The 15,590-nt window shown below is 40.0% G+C and overlaps 1 protein-coding gene and 1 long non-coding RNA gene across 11 annotated transcripts in view; one reads left to right on the top strand and one right to left on the bottom strand.

The window, feature by feature from the left end:
• The window catches only part of INPP4B (inositol polyphosphate-4-phosphatase type II B), a 764,537-nt gene that overhangs the window by 259,221 nt on the left and 489,726 nt on the right, over nucleotides 1-15,590 (bottom strand). For 9 of the 10 annotated variants that reach the window (XM_045055824.1, XM_019828926.3, XM_045055818.1 and 6 more), the window contains one exon: nucleotides 6,494-6,544. In XM_045055824.1, coding sequence (XP_044911759.1) covers nucleotides 6,494-6,544 — 51 coding nt within the window. Of the gene's footprint in view, nucleotides 1-5,670; nucleotides 5,802-6,493; nucleotides 6,545-15,590 lie in introns of those variants that run through there. The other variant, XM_045055823.1, reaches the window with a different exon arrangement.
• On the top strand, nucleotides 12,780-14,741 carry LOC123384929. The gene is made up of 2 exons (XR_006596730.1): nucleotides 12,780-12,871; nucleotides 14,463-14,741. It is a non-coding gene; the product is annotated as an uncharacterized LOC123384929 (long non-coding RNA).

Here is a 15,590-nt window from a genome sequence, read left to right as displayed (position 1 = left end):
TAAGACTCTCTGATGGTTTGGTTCACTCTTTTTCCCTCTACCCTTCCTCTATGTTCATCTGCTTTATTTCCTAAATTCCATATGTGAGTGAAATAATATGGTATTTATTTTTCTCTGACTTACTTTGCTTAGCGAGAAAGGTCTTTAAACACTTTTATATTTCAGATATAACTCAAGGAACAAGATTTTCCATCTCTTCTTCAGTGCTGTTTCTAAAATTCTCATCTTAAAGGTCTTAAACTGGGAGCTCTAATATCAGTGGAAAAAATCGAGAGACAAACAAAAAAATTTAAGTCTCATTGGAGTTGGAGCTCAGAGATCTAAAGTGTCATACTAAATCTGCCTCAAAATGGAAATCTGGGCTCTCACAGCCCCCAGAATGGTTATCCACTAATGGGTATTGTCTAGCCTTGTTACTCTGTCTTCTTTCTTACTAATATGTGGTCTTAAATGAAACCACTGACAGCCTTATGGCTGTATGAAAAAGTTGCCTATGATAACTCTATCTTTCTCATAGCTACAGTAATGAGAATCAAAGTAATCCAGGAAAAGCACTTAGTACACTGCTGGGAAAATAGGAATTTAAAAGTTAACCTGGCTTCTACATGGTCCAAGAACTAGTTAATATGCAGAAGCCAAGTTGGAATCCAGGTTTCTTGCTTTTCAGTCCATCATTCTTTTATCCCCGTCACACTGTGCCTTATTTCCAAGACAGGTGGCAATTCCCTGTCCCTCTGCCAGGCTCTCTGCCTGCACAACATGTGGTTCTGACCTTTTCTGCCTGCTCGTGAGAGTACAACACTCACAATGATCATTCTGGTGCAAGCACCCAAAGCAGATGATCATTAAATTGCTTGAGGTACAATTTTAATCACTCACCTGGCTGGAGAGTGATATCAAGCAGCGTGGAGAAAAGTGGGGCATCTGCCTCAATCCCTGGTTGCTTTCTATGGAGACTATACAAATAAACAGTTTATCCTATTAGCCCTTGCAGGGACTCCAGCTGTACCATATAAAGGGCCAGAAGATGTACAACCTCAATCACCTTGCAGTGAGCTGGCCACACCTCCATCACCTATGTTCATCTCACAAAGCCTTTACTCAAAGTATAGGTTTTCTTTACACTACAATTTACAAGTACTATGTAGGGCTGTACTATCCAATGGGTAGAATTAGGCTTGTGGCTATGCTGAATTGAGATGCGCTATTAAGTATAGAATATACATCAAATTTACACAACGTGGTATGAAAAAAAGAATGTGAAATATAGCATTAATAATTTTACATAGTGATTATGTTTTGAAATGATTACATTTTGCATATATTGGGTTCAATAACACATTAAAATAAGTTTTTCCTGTTTCTTTTTACTTTTTAAAAAGCATGGTCTACTAGAAAATTTAAAATTACATATGTGGCACACATCTGTGGCACATATAATATTTCCATTAAAAAGTGATTGTTTAGAGGTTAAATGAATATATCAACAATAAGAATAATACTTTGGCCTATTCTAATAAAACTATACATAGGAACTGTGGCACAAATTTAAAGGGTCTTTGAAGTTGATATCATGAGGCCAATATACAACGTCTCCCAAACATAACTTACAGGACAGGCCCTTTTTCATATTCCATGTGCTTTTTCTTCACTGTCAACCCTAACAGATATGGTTACGTGGTTTCCCATCAAATAGAAAGGGAAAGAGGATACATGAACTATTCACACTGAAAACAAGACATCAGAAAGAAAAACAAAACTTGGGAGGAAATCTATTAAAAGTTGATAAACAGTCCAAAGAAAACATTAAAAAGCATTTTAGGGTGAAGTCATATATTTAAAAATTACATTTTCCCTATGAATATAACTCAAAAGGTCTCAGCACAGATTGGCATCTCGTTCACTAAGACATCAACAAAAGATCTGGGTGCATCCAAAAGATGCTGCTTAAAAATGCAAAGAAATGTATAGAACATATTTGGACTATTTATAATAAAGTATTTCAGCTCATTTTTTTAATGTTTATTTATTATTGAGAGACAGAGAGAGACAGAGCATGAGCAGGGGAGGAACAGAGAGAGAGGGAGACACAGAATCTGAAGCAGGCTTCAGGCTCTGAGCTGTCAGCACAGAGCCCGACACGGGGCTCGAACTCACAAACCACAAGATCATGACCTGAGCCATAGTTGGACGCCCAACTGACTGAGCCACCCAGTCGCCCCTAATTTTCAGCTCTTTTTTAACCAGAGTAGTCAATGGTTAGAGTCCTTAGCATGTTGTAATGGCAGAACAAAGTCTTGGCCAAGAGCTAAAGCTCTCAGACACGTTTTGCAGTGCCCAAAGCAATATTCTGCAGATTAATCGATAAGATAAATATTACCCAGGGGTACCTCATAGGTGCTCAAGATGTGGTAATTCTTCTCTGTCCGGAATATCATGTACTCTGAGGGTATTAGACATGCCACAGCATGCTAACTTGTTCTTATTTAGGCTCATTCTTACTATGCTTGAGATTTAGTTCTACAATATAATTGCCATTTTATTGAGTTCTGATGTGTCATAAAGTATACTAGATTTTTACATATTATTACAATTTACACATTATTGCAATTATTTTTAGATGTCTCCCCCCCCTTTTATTCTGGTGGTTCTAAAACATTGAAGATGGTTAGCAAACCAAAATCAGGGTACGCTTTTTAATTCATTTTATATATATATATATATATATATATATATATATATATATATATGTGTGTGTGTGTGTGTGTGTGTGTGTGTATACATATATATATATATATATAATATATGTATATGCATTTATTTATTGTTGACAGAGTGCGAGCAGGGGAGGGGAAGAGAGAGAGATACACACACAGAATGCATATCATACATACCATATATGTATATATATCATAATTTACAAGTTTCCAGGCACAAAGGTAGGGTGTTTCGAGTGAACAAAATACATAGGCTCTTTGCTATCATGGAGTTTAACACGTAGGAGGATTGGGCAGACATTACTAACATGTAATACCTAGTTTGCTCATTTGTATTACTAATAGCACCTTGATTTTGTTTAAGTGAGAATTGTACTGAGATTCCCTGCTGCTTAGGGACTCCTCTCTTCTCAGTGAGAGATACGTATCAGTATACCAATTGAAATTTCCCCAAAAGCTACTGTTTCCCAGAATTGAAGGAACAGGGTCAGCTGCCTTTTGTCTTTCGGTCTTCTCCCCATCTGGACTGTGATTCCTGAAGGCGCAATGGTTAGACTGGACAATACTCTAACAAAGGAGGAGCGGCAAGGTAGATAGAACATGGTTGCTAGAAGTCATTTTTGAGTAGCTGCAGTCTTGTGCAATTTCCCCAAACCTTCTTCTAACATGAAAAAAATGAGTCTGTTACTTTTAACCCACTGTTTGCTAGGTTACTTGCTTCTGAATGCATGCCTAACTGATATAATTAGCATGCCACAGAATGTCAATTGAGAATTTTGTTTTGACCCAGGAATCATAGCTGAGTCTCTCACAAAGACATTATACCAAATGCACCATAGTGTCAGTTCAGGCGAATCTCTAGTGGCCTGAGTTAGCAACCTCCTCACAGTGCTTAAAAAGAAGCTAGTTTACAGAAACTGGCCTATTAGTAAACATGACACACACAGCTGATATAAAGGTAGTGTTAGCAGAGAGGGAAGGTGAGCATTTCACAAGGTGTACTATTTAAGAACCGAACCAAATTTCTTTGTTATATCATGCTCAGGAAGACACCTAAAAGTCAAGGGAGGGGTGCCTGGGTGGCTCAGTTGGTTAAGCGTCCAACTTCAGCTCAGGTCATAATCTTGCGGTTCATGAGTTCTAGCCCCGCGTCGGGCTCTGTGCTGACAGCTCAGAGCTTGAAGCCTGCTTCGGATTCTCTCTCTTTCTCTCCTCTCTCTTTCTCGCTCTCTCCCTCTCCCCTGCTTGTACTCTCTCTCTCTCTCAAAAATAAATAAACATTATGGGGTGCCTGGTTTGCGCAGTCGGTTAGGCGTCCGACTTCATCCAGGTCACGATCTCGCGGTCCATGAGTTCGAGCCCCGCGTCAGGCTCTGGGCTGATGGCTCGGAGCCTGGAGCCTGTTTCCGATTCTGTGTCTCCCTCTCTCTCTGCCCCTCCCCCGTTCCTGCTCTGTCTCTCTCTGTCCCAAAAATAAATAAACGTTGAAAAAAAAATTAAAAAAAAAATAAATAAACATTTAAAAAGTAAAAAAAAAAAAAAAGTCACGGCGGTCTGGTCCCCAAAAAAATCAATTATTAAGCTTGTGGGTGTCCAAACCATCTTTGGCTCCACTATATCGGGAACTGGAGATTATCTCTCCTTTGAAAATCACGACTGTCTAGCATCTGATGCTGGTCAGGCTTGTAGAAAGGGACAGCAGAGAGACGGCTGAGCTGAGAGAGGAAACACCAGTGGGGTAGCCTGCATCTCTTCTGTGTGCAATGGAAAATACATGTGTGTTTCATCAGGGCCAAAAAACACCGCAAGCAGCTAAGCAAGCATTACATGCTAGAAAAGTAGGTCTTAGCAGCAAGAGCGTACCGGGTGAGCCTGGGCAGTGGAGAAGGTTGAGCCAGAACCAGATTCCCCATGGTAGGGAAATCTGTGATGGGAAGGAGCCTACAAGGTCTCCAGAAATACCTATAGTTGTGCTCATAACAGAGACAGCATTTCAATGTCTGCCACATGCTGACAGGCAGCACTAGCCTGAGAAATATCAAAACCAGCAGAAAGGGAACCACAACCTCACCATGGGCAAGCACAGAAGGAACCTCTCCCCATTCCTTTCTCCTTGCCACAGCATTGAGCAATAGAGGAGGAAAGGGCAGGACTCATGTGAGAATCGGACTATGCTCCCCTTCCACTACAAGTTGCTAGAGGCACAGAGATGTCTACCCCATAGTGGGAAGTGATGGGGGGAGGAGGGAGAAGAAAACAATTAAACTCAGAGAAGGAACTCAAGTTTTAAAATGAATAGGATATATTTCAAGAACTTGAATGAGAGAAAAAACAGGGAAATTTACATAATTAGCCCAAGATGTCACTAAAGCTTCAAGCGAGGGGGATTTAACACTGAGCAGTTGTGGGGATGAAGGGTTAGAAGAAGAAAAATAAATTAAACTAGCTCATCTTTCTTGAATCTCAAAAAATAAATAAAATTCCTTATAAAATAATGCATTCAGTTGATAGTTAAAATTTCAAAAGGTCTTGTTTTCAGAAGCAAGTACGAAGGGTGTGATGAGAGCTTGCGATGGAGGTTCCAGTTAAAAGGAGTGCACCTGAGGTGGTCAGAACCCAAAGGCTGTGAACAGAGCCCTGAGCCCTGAGCAGGGGAGGAACAGCACTGGGCAGGGAAAGGGTCCTTGGGCCTGCAGCAGTGAAGGGCCTGAGGCTGGGAAGAACTTGCTAGTCACTCTGGAGAAACTAAGCATAGTCTGGGCAGCACAAGAGGTTTGAAGGTTTGCAGAAAACAAAGCATGAAGATTCACTCGAGTAAAAGAGAACAACATGTCCCCAGGAAGAAACTAGAAGCTTGTGTTAGGCATGAGAGAGCACAGAGTGCCCTTTTCCTTCTCCTTCCCGATCAGAATGTCAGACATGGCTGACATTCTTCTCCATCAATTCAACTCACTCTTTGGTGCACACATTTGGAGGGCTTCCTTGGCAGGTTCAGATAGTGGCTGTTGCTAGTGAGGAAATGATCGGCATATAGTACTCTGCTCCACACATCAACTGGAAGAAGGTTGTCAGTTGCCTGTAGGATTTCTGGGAATTTCAAATAGGTCTTTCAGTTGGCTCAGTCCCATGGCCTCTATAGACTCAACTTATTTCTAGGCTTTTTCATCCTCTCTGCACAGATCCCAGGGACTCAGCCTGCTGGGCTATCTTTTCAGGAGTTGCCACCACCTACTCTAGGCTTGTCTAAGCAAAAAGCACCTATTATCTTTCCGCTCTTCCAATTTCTAAAAGCTGCAGATGCAATGGCTCAGATGCAGCAGGAATTCTGCAACACCGGTCTGCACTTTGGTGGCAGCTACTGTTGTGAGTTGCATTACAGTGTTTAAGCAGCACGAAGCAGAAAACAGCACAGTCTTTCAGGTAATTAGTTCTCTGCCTCCTTCCTGAAGCAGTCGAGCCCACATCAGCAATCTCTCTGGCCCTCTGTTGTTCCAGGAATGTTGGTTCCAAATTGCATCCCAGCTACCTGCAGGACAATTTCTCGATTCATCTCTATCCAGTGAAACAAAATATGAGTTCATCTGGGGATAATTTTCGAGAGACAAGAAATGAACTCTACACAATTCGCCAAATATGTGCCCCCTTGCATGGTCACACCCTGTTAATTTAACACAATTTCATTTTTCGGCCATCAGACAGCAGAAGGCCAGTGAAAATCCAAATGATTTAACTTAGAAGTGCTGTGTGTACCTTTTGGAAAGATAAAAAACACTTACCCCAACCTCTGGCAGGGGATCCTTATGTTCAGGTAGGACACTGGTTCGAACCTATAGAGAAAAAACAAACATTTTCTGTAGGATTTTGGAGTAGAAACTAGTGCAGAAGCTTCACACAGGTGCTGGGTGTCATTTTCCCATCATGGAGCATCAATTCAGACTGGGGTTAATCATTACCGAAGGTACCTGTGTACATCACCTGCTGCAGAGCCATAAAGCTTTCCTCTGATAGTTGCTAAGCTTCCTGGTTTTCCTAAGTACACAGAACTACTGGATCCTTACCCCATCACCCCTTGTCAAATACAGAGATGTCTGGGCTTTAGGTGAATCAGCTTTAATCTCCTCAAAAAGCAACCCTAATTCAACATTCAAAGGAAAGGACAGAGTTGGTGTAGAGCAAGTCATTCCACGCAAGCTCAATAAATATTTATTCTCTAAATGAGCACCAAAACCCACAGTCTTTATAGTATATCCCTCCCACAGGAGAGTTCTGGGCCAAATTGTCAGATACCATTATCTAAATTCATTTGGAAATGAATTCTCAACTGGGGGAGAGGGAAATAGTGTAAAATAATCAGTCATCTGGGGAAGCTTTTCATATGTTTGAACGTGTTCCAAGTGAAATATCAACCCCTTAGATGATAAGTAGACATATATCTTCTACTGAGTAGTGATCCTTAATCCTGGTTGTGCATTAGAGTTACCTGGGGACCTTCCAAACTGCTGGTGCTCTTTCCTGCCCCTGGATATTGATTCTAATGTACAGCTGAATCGATGTTTCTCTATTTAAGAAAAAACGCTTCAAATGAAAAGAAATCACGACTATCTTTCTCACTTAAGAAAAGGCTAGTAAAAGCAAGAAACACATAAAACCTAAATCTAGTATATCTTAATTTGAAGTAAGGATTAGATAATAAAGTTAAGTGAATACAGAGCAATAGACAAGCATACTCTGTTTAACTGGAGAGCAGAGGGAAGGGGTGATGGATGGGAGAGAGGAACCCTAGAAACACATGATGGATCAATATTTTAGGGGGTCATTTTAACAAAATCCCTTTGGAGGTACTGCACTGCCAATCATAACTTTCTTGAAATCCTTTAAGCTCTGACATACTTGACCATACCTGGTCAATTCTCCCAGGTTGAAGAGATACCTATAATACCCCTCATAATGTCAAAAGACTTGAACTAGCTCCCGAGGGCCTACTAGTCTTTAACACGGTTTCCATTTTCTTGGAAAAAGCCTCAAGCCATGGTAAAACAGTGCATTTTAACTTCCAGCTTAAGGCTCCTTCTTTGTTTCTTTATGACAGACCCAGCACTATCGCTTGCACAATTTGTCAGTCATTATGACTCAAATTGTTCACCAGAGCACAAAATAAATGACAGGAGAGATCCCAACAGAGTAAACAACACAATTTGCAGAACACACTCCACTCAGGATTTCATGACAGAGCGTTCACTGGCGAAGAGCATTTGCAGTGTGGCGGCTGCATTAATGCTCTTTGGTCCAGAATGTTCAGATGTACCATTCAGTCTCATTATCTGAAAACCATTAGCTGGCCTCAAAGGATAAGGAATCTGTATATTAACAGGGGACTATAATGGACCATACAGTGTGCATATGTGTATGATTTCCCTCTCTCTCTCTCTCTTTTTCATACACACAGTGTATACTCTCTCTGTCTGTCTCTGTCTCTCAGATTAACTCTGTCTCTGAAAGACAGAGACAGAGAGACTTGTTCCCCCCTTATCCACGGTTTCACTTGCCATGGTGTCAGTGTTACCCACAGTCAACCACTCTTCTCTGGAAGCAGAGGATTCTCCTTATATATCACCAAAAGGTCAAAGCAGCCTAATGCTACATCACAATGTCTATGTCATTCACCTCACTTCATCTCAGCACATAGGCATTTTATCATCTCACATCATCATGAGAAGAGGGAGTATAGTACAATAAGGTATGTTCAAAGAGAGAGAGACCATATGCACAGAACTTTTATTATAGTATATTGTAATAATTGTTCTATTATTAGTTATTATCAATCTCTTATTGGCCCTGATTTATAAATTAAACTTTATCATAGGTATGTATGAATAGGAATAAACAGTATATGTAGGGTTCGGTATTATCTGTGGTTTCAGGCATCCACTGGGGATCTTGGAAGTATCCCCTGTGGATTAGGTAAGACAACTGTATACACACATAGACACACACACACACACACACACACACACACAATGTGAGCATGTATGCATATATATATATATATATTCACACACATATATATGCATATATACATATATAGTATATAAAGTATGTAGAGTGTACATATTATATATATATATATATAAATGTACATCTACTATATATCAGAATGGATTATATATATAGTGAATGTATATTCACACATATGCAACCCATATAACACATATATATGTGTATGTTTATGCATCATTTTAAGAAAATATTTGACATCCAAATAATATTATACAACGGGATATGCTTAAATTTAGAAATAAAGTGAAAGAAGTCAGACATTGGTGGAGGTCAACATATATAGGATTGCTATATCATATATATATGTGTGTGTATATATATATATACCATATATATATATATACACACACACACACACACACACACTATGTGATATAATATTAGATAAGGTAGAATAATATTGACAATTACTGCAATATTGTCATTAAATTTATGTTGATTTTATCAGGACAATTAGTCCCTATAAATATAAATAAACTACAAAGAAAAAAGAAAAGATTCCTGACCCAAAGGTGTATACTATGAAAAAATTTCAAAGATAATCATGGACTAGTTTGCCATTTCCAATGTGTGTACATGTGTGAAGGAGAGAGAGACAGAGAACGAACTTCCCTTTACATATTAAAACTATTTTTGAAAAGTACATGTATGTCACATGTCATAATTCAAGGCATGTTTAAAATGCTAGCAGAGCTCCTGATATAGAGGAATTGAAAAACAAAACTTTTGTAAACCAATTTTAAACTTTATAAAGTCAGATTTTCATATGAAACACATGTTTAAGGTAGTATATATGTATAGTTCTAAAACTTTTATATTTAAGGTTAATGCTACAGATGTTATGGTATATAGGTCACACACTGATGATGTTTTTTCTTGCGTAATATATAGCCCTCATTACACTAAACACATACTAGGTGGCAAGCACTGGGTTTGCCAGTAAATAGGGTCCCATTTCTTCTCTTTGGGATTTCAGAAACCAGTGGATGGGACAAATATATAAATAATCCAGTACAACATAATACATGCTATAATGGAAATGTGAGCATTTTTCTGTGGGCATTCAGGGTAAGGAGTAATTAATCCAGACTGTGAATGTCAGGAAAGGCTTCACAGAACAAGCAGTCTGGGTTTTGAAGGATGTGTAGGAGTTTTAAGCAAGGAAGAATAGGATGAAGCAAACAGCGTATTACATAATAAGCATGTGTCATGGAGTTGTAAAAGGCCATTTGTTAGGGCGCCTGAGTGGCTCAGTCTGTTAAGTACCTGACTCTTGGTTTCAGCTCAGGTCATGACCTCATGTTTCATGCAACTGAGCCCCTCAATGGAGTCCACGCTGAGAGTGTGTGCCTGCTTGGGATACTCTCTCCCTCTCTCTCTTCCCTCCCCTACTTGCTCGTTCTCTCTCTCTCTCTCAAAATAAATAGATAAACTTAAAAAATAAAGGCCATTTGTGTTTGGGAAAGAGTGAGTATTCTGATAATACCATAACAGGGGGGCCTTGAGGGAAATGGTAAGAGTTGGGGAGATGTTTGGTTATATGTCTGAGGAGAGAGGTTGGGGCCATTTGATATCTATCATGTTATGGAACTGGAGCTTTATGCAATTTATAGACAATAGGGTATCAGGTAAGACAATCAAGTAGAAAAGTGATGTTATCAGAGCCCCTTAAACCATATCCACTATGCCCTGAGTCATAATGGGAAAATAACCTCTTTATGCTAGCTGCCTTTTGCCTTTTTGTTAGTTATCTTTAGCATAGGGTGAATAATAAACCTCATAGTTGTTGTAGTACATCTTTTAAGTACCCAGAACAGTACCTGCCACTGAGAGGGAAGAAGGGAGAGAGTGAGAAAAGAAAAGAAAGGGAAGAAGAATGAGAGGAAATGAGGGGGGAAGGAGAAAAAGAAAGAAGAAAGGAAGAGAGAGGAAAAAGACAGAGGAAAAAGAGTAAGACAGAGATGGGGTGGGTAGAAAAGGCAGGAGCAATATGTCACTGAAAACAGATAATAAAGCCTGGACAGATTTAGATGAGGCCTTTTGATGAGGAAGGGATGATGCAATGGCTGTCACTGTAACATTTGGAACATTCCAGTTCACGGGCAATGTCATGCCTCCTGAGATTTACTGGCCTTCCTTCAGAATTCATTTTCCCTTTTTTGGTCTTATTAGCCGTTCTTCTTCCCAGTTTTCTTTACCATACCTCTCCCTGTCCTTCCTGGGACACAAGAATATCTGCCTGACCACACATTTAAAGTTATTATAACTTCCTCTTGTCTAGGAGGACACTTTTATGATATCAAATAAAGATCACTTAATAGAAGTGATCATGTAGATTATATGTTCCATCTTGAATAGTTCTCAAGTTTCATATAAAGCAAATTCATTTACTTTTTCATAGGCTCAAACTTCCATATCCTAAATTTGCCTTGAAAAAAAAGAAGAACTGAGGTTGGGAGGGTGGTGGAGACTGCTGTATTCTTCATGGGTGAGTAGGTAAGAATGAGCAATAGGGCTGCCTCAACTGCAGGCATTGTTGACTATCCAGATACAGAGAAGGGGTAGGTCAGGCTGCCATGACTGTGCACTAGGCTGTCCATACCTCAGCCCCAGGCAAGTGCATCTTCTCAAGAGCAAATGCAACTTTTCCCAAGCTGGGCTCAGCTGGACAGGGTTGTAACAGTGCTTGAACATCCCCAGGGCAGGGAAAGGGCCTAGATCTTCTTCTTGGACTACTGTGACATCTGGTAAGTTCTCTGATATTGAATGAGTTGTTGAAACACGTTTTTTTTTTAAATAAAAATGTTACTCTAATTCTCTACATATCTCGAGTTAGAATATATTATTTCATCACATTTACTTGTTCCACTTGGAACGAGGCACCAAACTGCCTTCATACTCAAACACATGAAAAGCTGACTGGTACAGAAGTGTTCTGCCACCTTCCACAATATTAATTTTCGGGGAGGAAGCTGCTCAGTTAGGCCCATATTTCCCAGAATGCCTTGTTTTGAGAGATAGCCATGTACCAAGCTCTCACCAATAAAATATATGTGTAAGTGATGTTTGGTGCATCCAAACTGGAGTTCTCCGAAGTGGATTAGCCTAGGCCCTCTTCACTGTCCTTTTCTCCTTCCAAGGAGTCCCGCCCTTAGGTGACTGCAGAGCCACACATGAAAGAACACCATTCGCCACGCCATACCACGCATCCCTACCAGTGTTAGATTATACATGATTGTATCAGTTTTCTATTGCTGCTTAACAAATTTCCACAAACTCGGCTGCTTAAAACAACATCCACTTATTAATTCATAATCTGTAGGTCAGAAATCCTGTCCTCATGTGGTTGATTTCTCTGCTCTGGTATTACAAGGCTGCAGCTTCTCCTGGAGGTTTGTCTAGGCAAAGGTCTGCTTTCAGCTTCCACAGGCTGGTAGCAGAATTCAGTTCCTTGCAGCTCTCGGACCAAGGTCCCCATTTTCTTGATGAATGTCATCTGGAAGCTGCTATAAACTCCTGGAGTTTATTCCATGCCACCCTTACTCCATGCCATGTGGCTTCCTCCATCCTCAAATCCAGCAGCAGAGGATCTGCTTTGCACCAAATCATTCTTGCACTTCAGATACCTGTCTTTGGAATCCACTCTTTTAAAGGCTTACCTCATTAGGTCAGACTTGCCCCAGATAATCTCCCACTCTTAGGCAACTTTGCCATGTGACATGATCTAATCACAGGAGTATGTCCCAGGGACCATGTAGAATGTGTACAACAATGGGGCAGTAATCCTGGGGCCAGTGTAGAATTCTGCCAACCCAATGACCAAGAAATAAACTTCCCACTGTGAAAAAACACTGAAATTTGGATGTTTACATTTGTTTCAGCAGATCACATAATATGACCCCCCCCCATTTTTTTTTTAATGAAAGTTTGGATTCCATTTATGGCTATGAAGCAATAAAGCAATATAGCTAATATTAAATCCTAATTCATTATTTTAATGTCAACAGATCTGTATTAACTGCGTATTATGATCCAGTGACTGTGATAAACACTGGCAATCCCAGAGATTAGGAAGACAAGGTATTTCTCACCCACAGGTAATAATGATAACATGGCAAGGGTCAAAACATACAATTATAATTGTTAAGCATCTTCAATTGTGTAAAATTTACCAGCCACTCTTAGATACTGATTTTCCAACTATTTAATTTCTGTTGTGCATGGAGAAAATGATCCATGTATAAGCCCAAATGATTCATATCACAGAACCTTAGGGATGGGAGGGATCTTAGGGTAAACCTAGAAAAACCACCTCTGTGATGTGAAAATTGTACATGAAATATCCCGGGAGGTTACATTTAAATTTTCTCCTTGGACATGTTTAATCTCTAGCTTATTCTCTTACTAATTAGTCTTGTGGAAGTAGTATTGCTCACCTACCTAAAGGCTCCAAACAGGTTAAGTTAATGAAATAAGTAGGTTGAGTGTGAGAGACAATAGGGAGGGGAAAGGAATCTGGCAAAAATGGAAATCACATTCCTAGTCTATGAAGAACAACTATCCAGCTCCAAGTAATTACAATGTTCCTGAGAAAAAAAAAAAATTCTTCAATTATCAACAATGGACAAATCCTAACTCTTTTGCAGGTATACCATTATCAGTATTTAATTATTTTTGCCAGAAACCAGCCTGATATAAAAGGTAAAAATATGCCCAGTACTATTTTTAGTGAGGGGGGGGGAGTGCTATTCTAAAGCAATTGTTCTTAATCTTGACAACACATTAGAAACCTCTGGAATATTTTTTAATGCCAGTTTCCAGGCCATGTTCTAAAATAATTACATCAGAATCTCTGAGGGAAGAATCCAGGGATCAGTGCTTTTTAAGGCTGACTCCACACCTGTTTCCAAAGTGCAGTCAAAGTTAAGAATTACTGCTGTAAAATAAATGATATTGTTTTGAGTGTAAGCCTCAAAACTAGCTCCAAATCCTATGAAGATTTGCAAAAAAAAAAAAAAAATGTACTAGGCAATGGTCATGTGATGGAATAAGGCTCTCTTGGAAAACAAAAAATTAAAAAAAAATATGTTAATGGATTCTCAGAGCTGGAAGAGGTCTTAGACATGATCAGGCCATGTTGCTTAAATTTCAATGTGCATTCTCAGTACCTACTGGTCTTCAGCTGGTTGGGGGATGGTCTGAGGACTATCCCTTACAAGCTTGTTATAGAAATGCAGAATCTCAGTCTCACTCCAAACAACTGAATCAGAGTCTTCATTTCAGTAAAGTCCCCATGTAATTCATATGCACATTCAAGTGTGAGAAGGTCTGGTCTAGAATAGTGCTTATGAGAGAAATAGGTCACAGGTGAGAATGGTAGACATTCATTTGCACATAAACATGCTTGAGACAAGGGGTGGGGTTTATTCTTCTGGTTTTGAAGGTTTTTGGTAATTTATTTTTAAATGTCAAGCATCTGTAAAAGCTCCAGATAATACTTTCTATCAGAGATGCTCTTTCCTTTCTTATGCAAAGGGGGAAAGGGTTGCTCTTATCATCAATCTCAAATCAGGGACTGATTTGGGACAGAGCTTAGCTGGAATTTCCATAAGACTCATTGTTGCAGGCTGAATCTCCACTTCTCTAACCCCTTCATCCCTCCCCAAACCCTCAATCTCAATATCACAGGTTGAAGTCCTAACCAGCGAGTGCATTTGGAGATAAGGGTAATTAAGTTAAAATGAAGCTATTAGCATGGGACCCTAATGCAATATGGTTGATGTCCTGAAAAGAAGAGGAAGACGCTGCAGGGGTGTGATACAAAGGGTAACCATGGGAAGAGGCAGCAAGAGGGCGGCCATCTGCAAGCCAAGGAGGGAGGCCTGAGAAGAATTTACTGCTGCCAACACCCTGCTCTTGGACTTCCAGATTCCAGTATTTTAAGAAAATAAATTTCTGTTTAAGCCACACAGTCTGTGGCAGTTTGTTACGGCAGCTCTAGAGAACTAAGACACTCAGTCTACCCATGTTGTTGGGTATGACCCCTCTCCAGGACTTTCACCCAAGAACCTTTGGTTGAGGACTCTTTGTCCTTCGACCCTAAAAGAATGCTAGAGATTCTTGGAAGTCTCTGCATACCTGTTTCACACTGTGTCCCACTCAGCTTCAAAATCTGGCAAATGTCTTTAGAGGCAGAACAGCCATGAATTTGAGTCCCCTTTGGTCTCTAAATTTGTCATTTCAGCTACACATAAAAACTAAAATCTCTGCTGGGTTCTATGTCTTCCAGCTGCCACTCTGTGTTAAGCAAAACCTTGATGCTGAGACTTCCGAGCTACAGGGACAATCTGTAAATGCGCACAGGTGGAAAAGAGCTTTTTAGTCCCTCACCACCACACCCTCTTGGGCTTTCTCTCTTGCCTGTGACTCTCCCTGTTTCCAAAGTGCTGTGAATCTGTGGGAGGTTTCACTCTGCTTTTTAGAAGGCTTTGGCCTGGTTCTCTAGACTCCTGAAAAGCTCAGAATTCAGCAAGTCTCTTCAGAGAAAAAAAATGTTCATTGACTTGAAGCTGATGAAGTCTCAGTTTCTTACTTCCTCCAACACATGCACTGAGAGTTTTGCTGATTTTTCTTTCTCTGAGCAGCACCAGCTCTGTGTCCAGGCAAAGGCATGTTCTTCAGTTCATTCTCAGAACCAGCAAATGCCCAAAGAGGAAAAATGGCAGGCTCCTGAGAGCTCAGCTCCAAAAGATCCTCCTTTCTCTGGAATTGTAGTTTACTTCTGTAGTTTAAGTTGTAGTTTATTACTTTCATAGC

This window comes from Felis catus, chromosome B1 (assembly GCF_018350175.1).
Source record: "Felis catus isolate Fca126 chromosome B1, F.catus_Fca126_mat1.0, whole genome shotgun sequence".
In the NCBI taxonomy this organism is placed as follows: domain Eukaryota; kingdom Metazoa; phylum Chordata; class Mammalia; order Carnivora; family Felidae; genus Felis; species Felis catus.
This window is presented reverse-complemented; position numbering and strand designations above follow the sequence as displayed.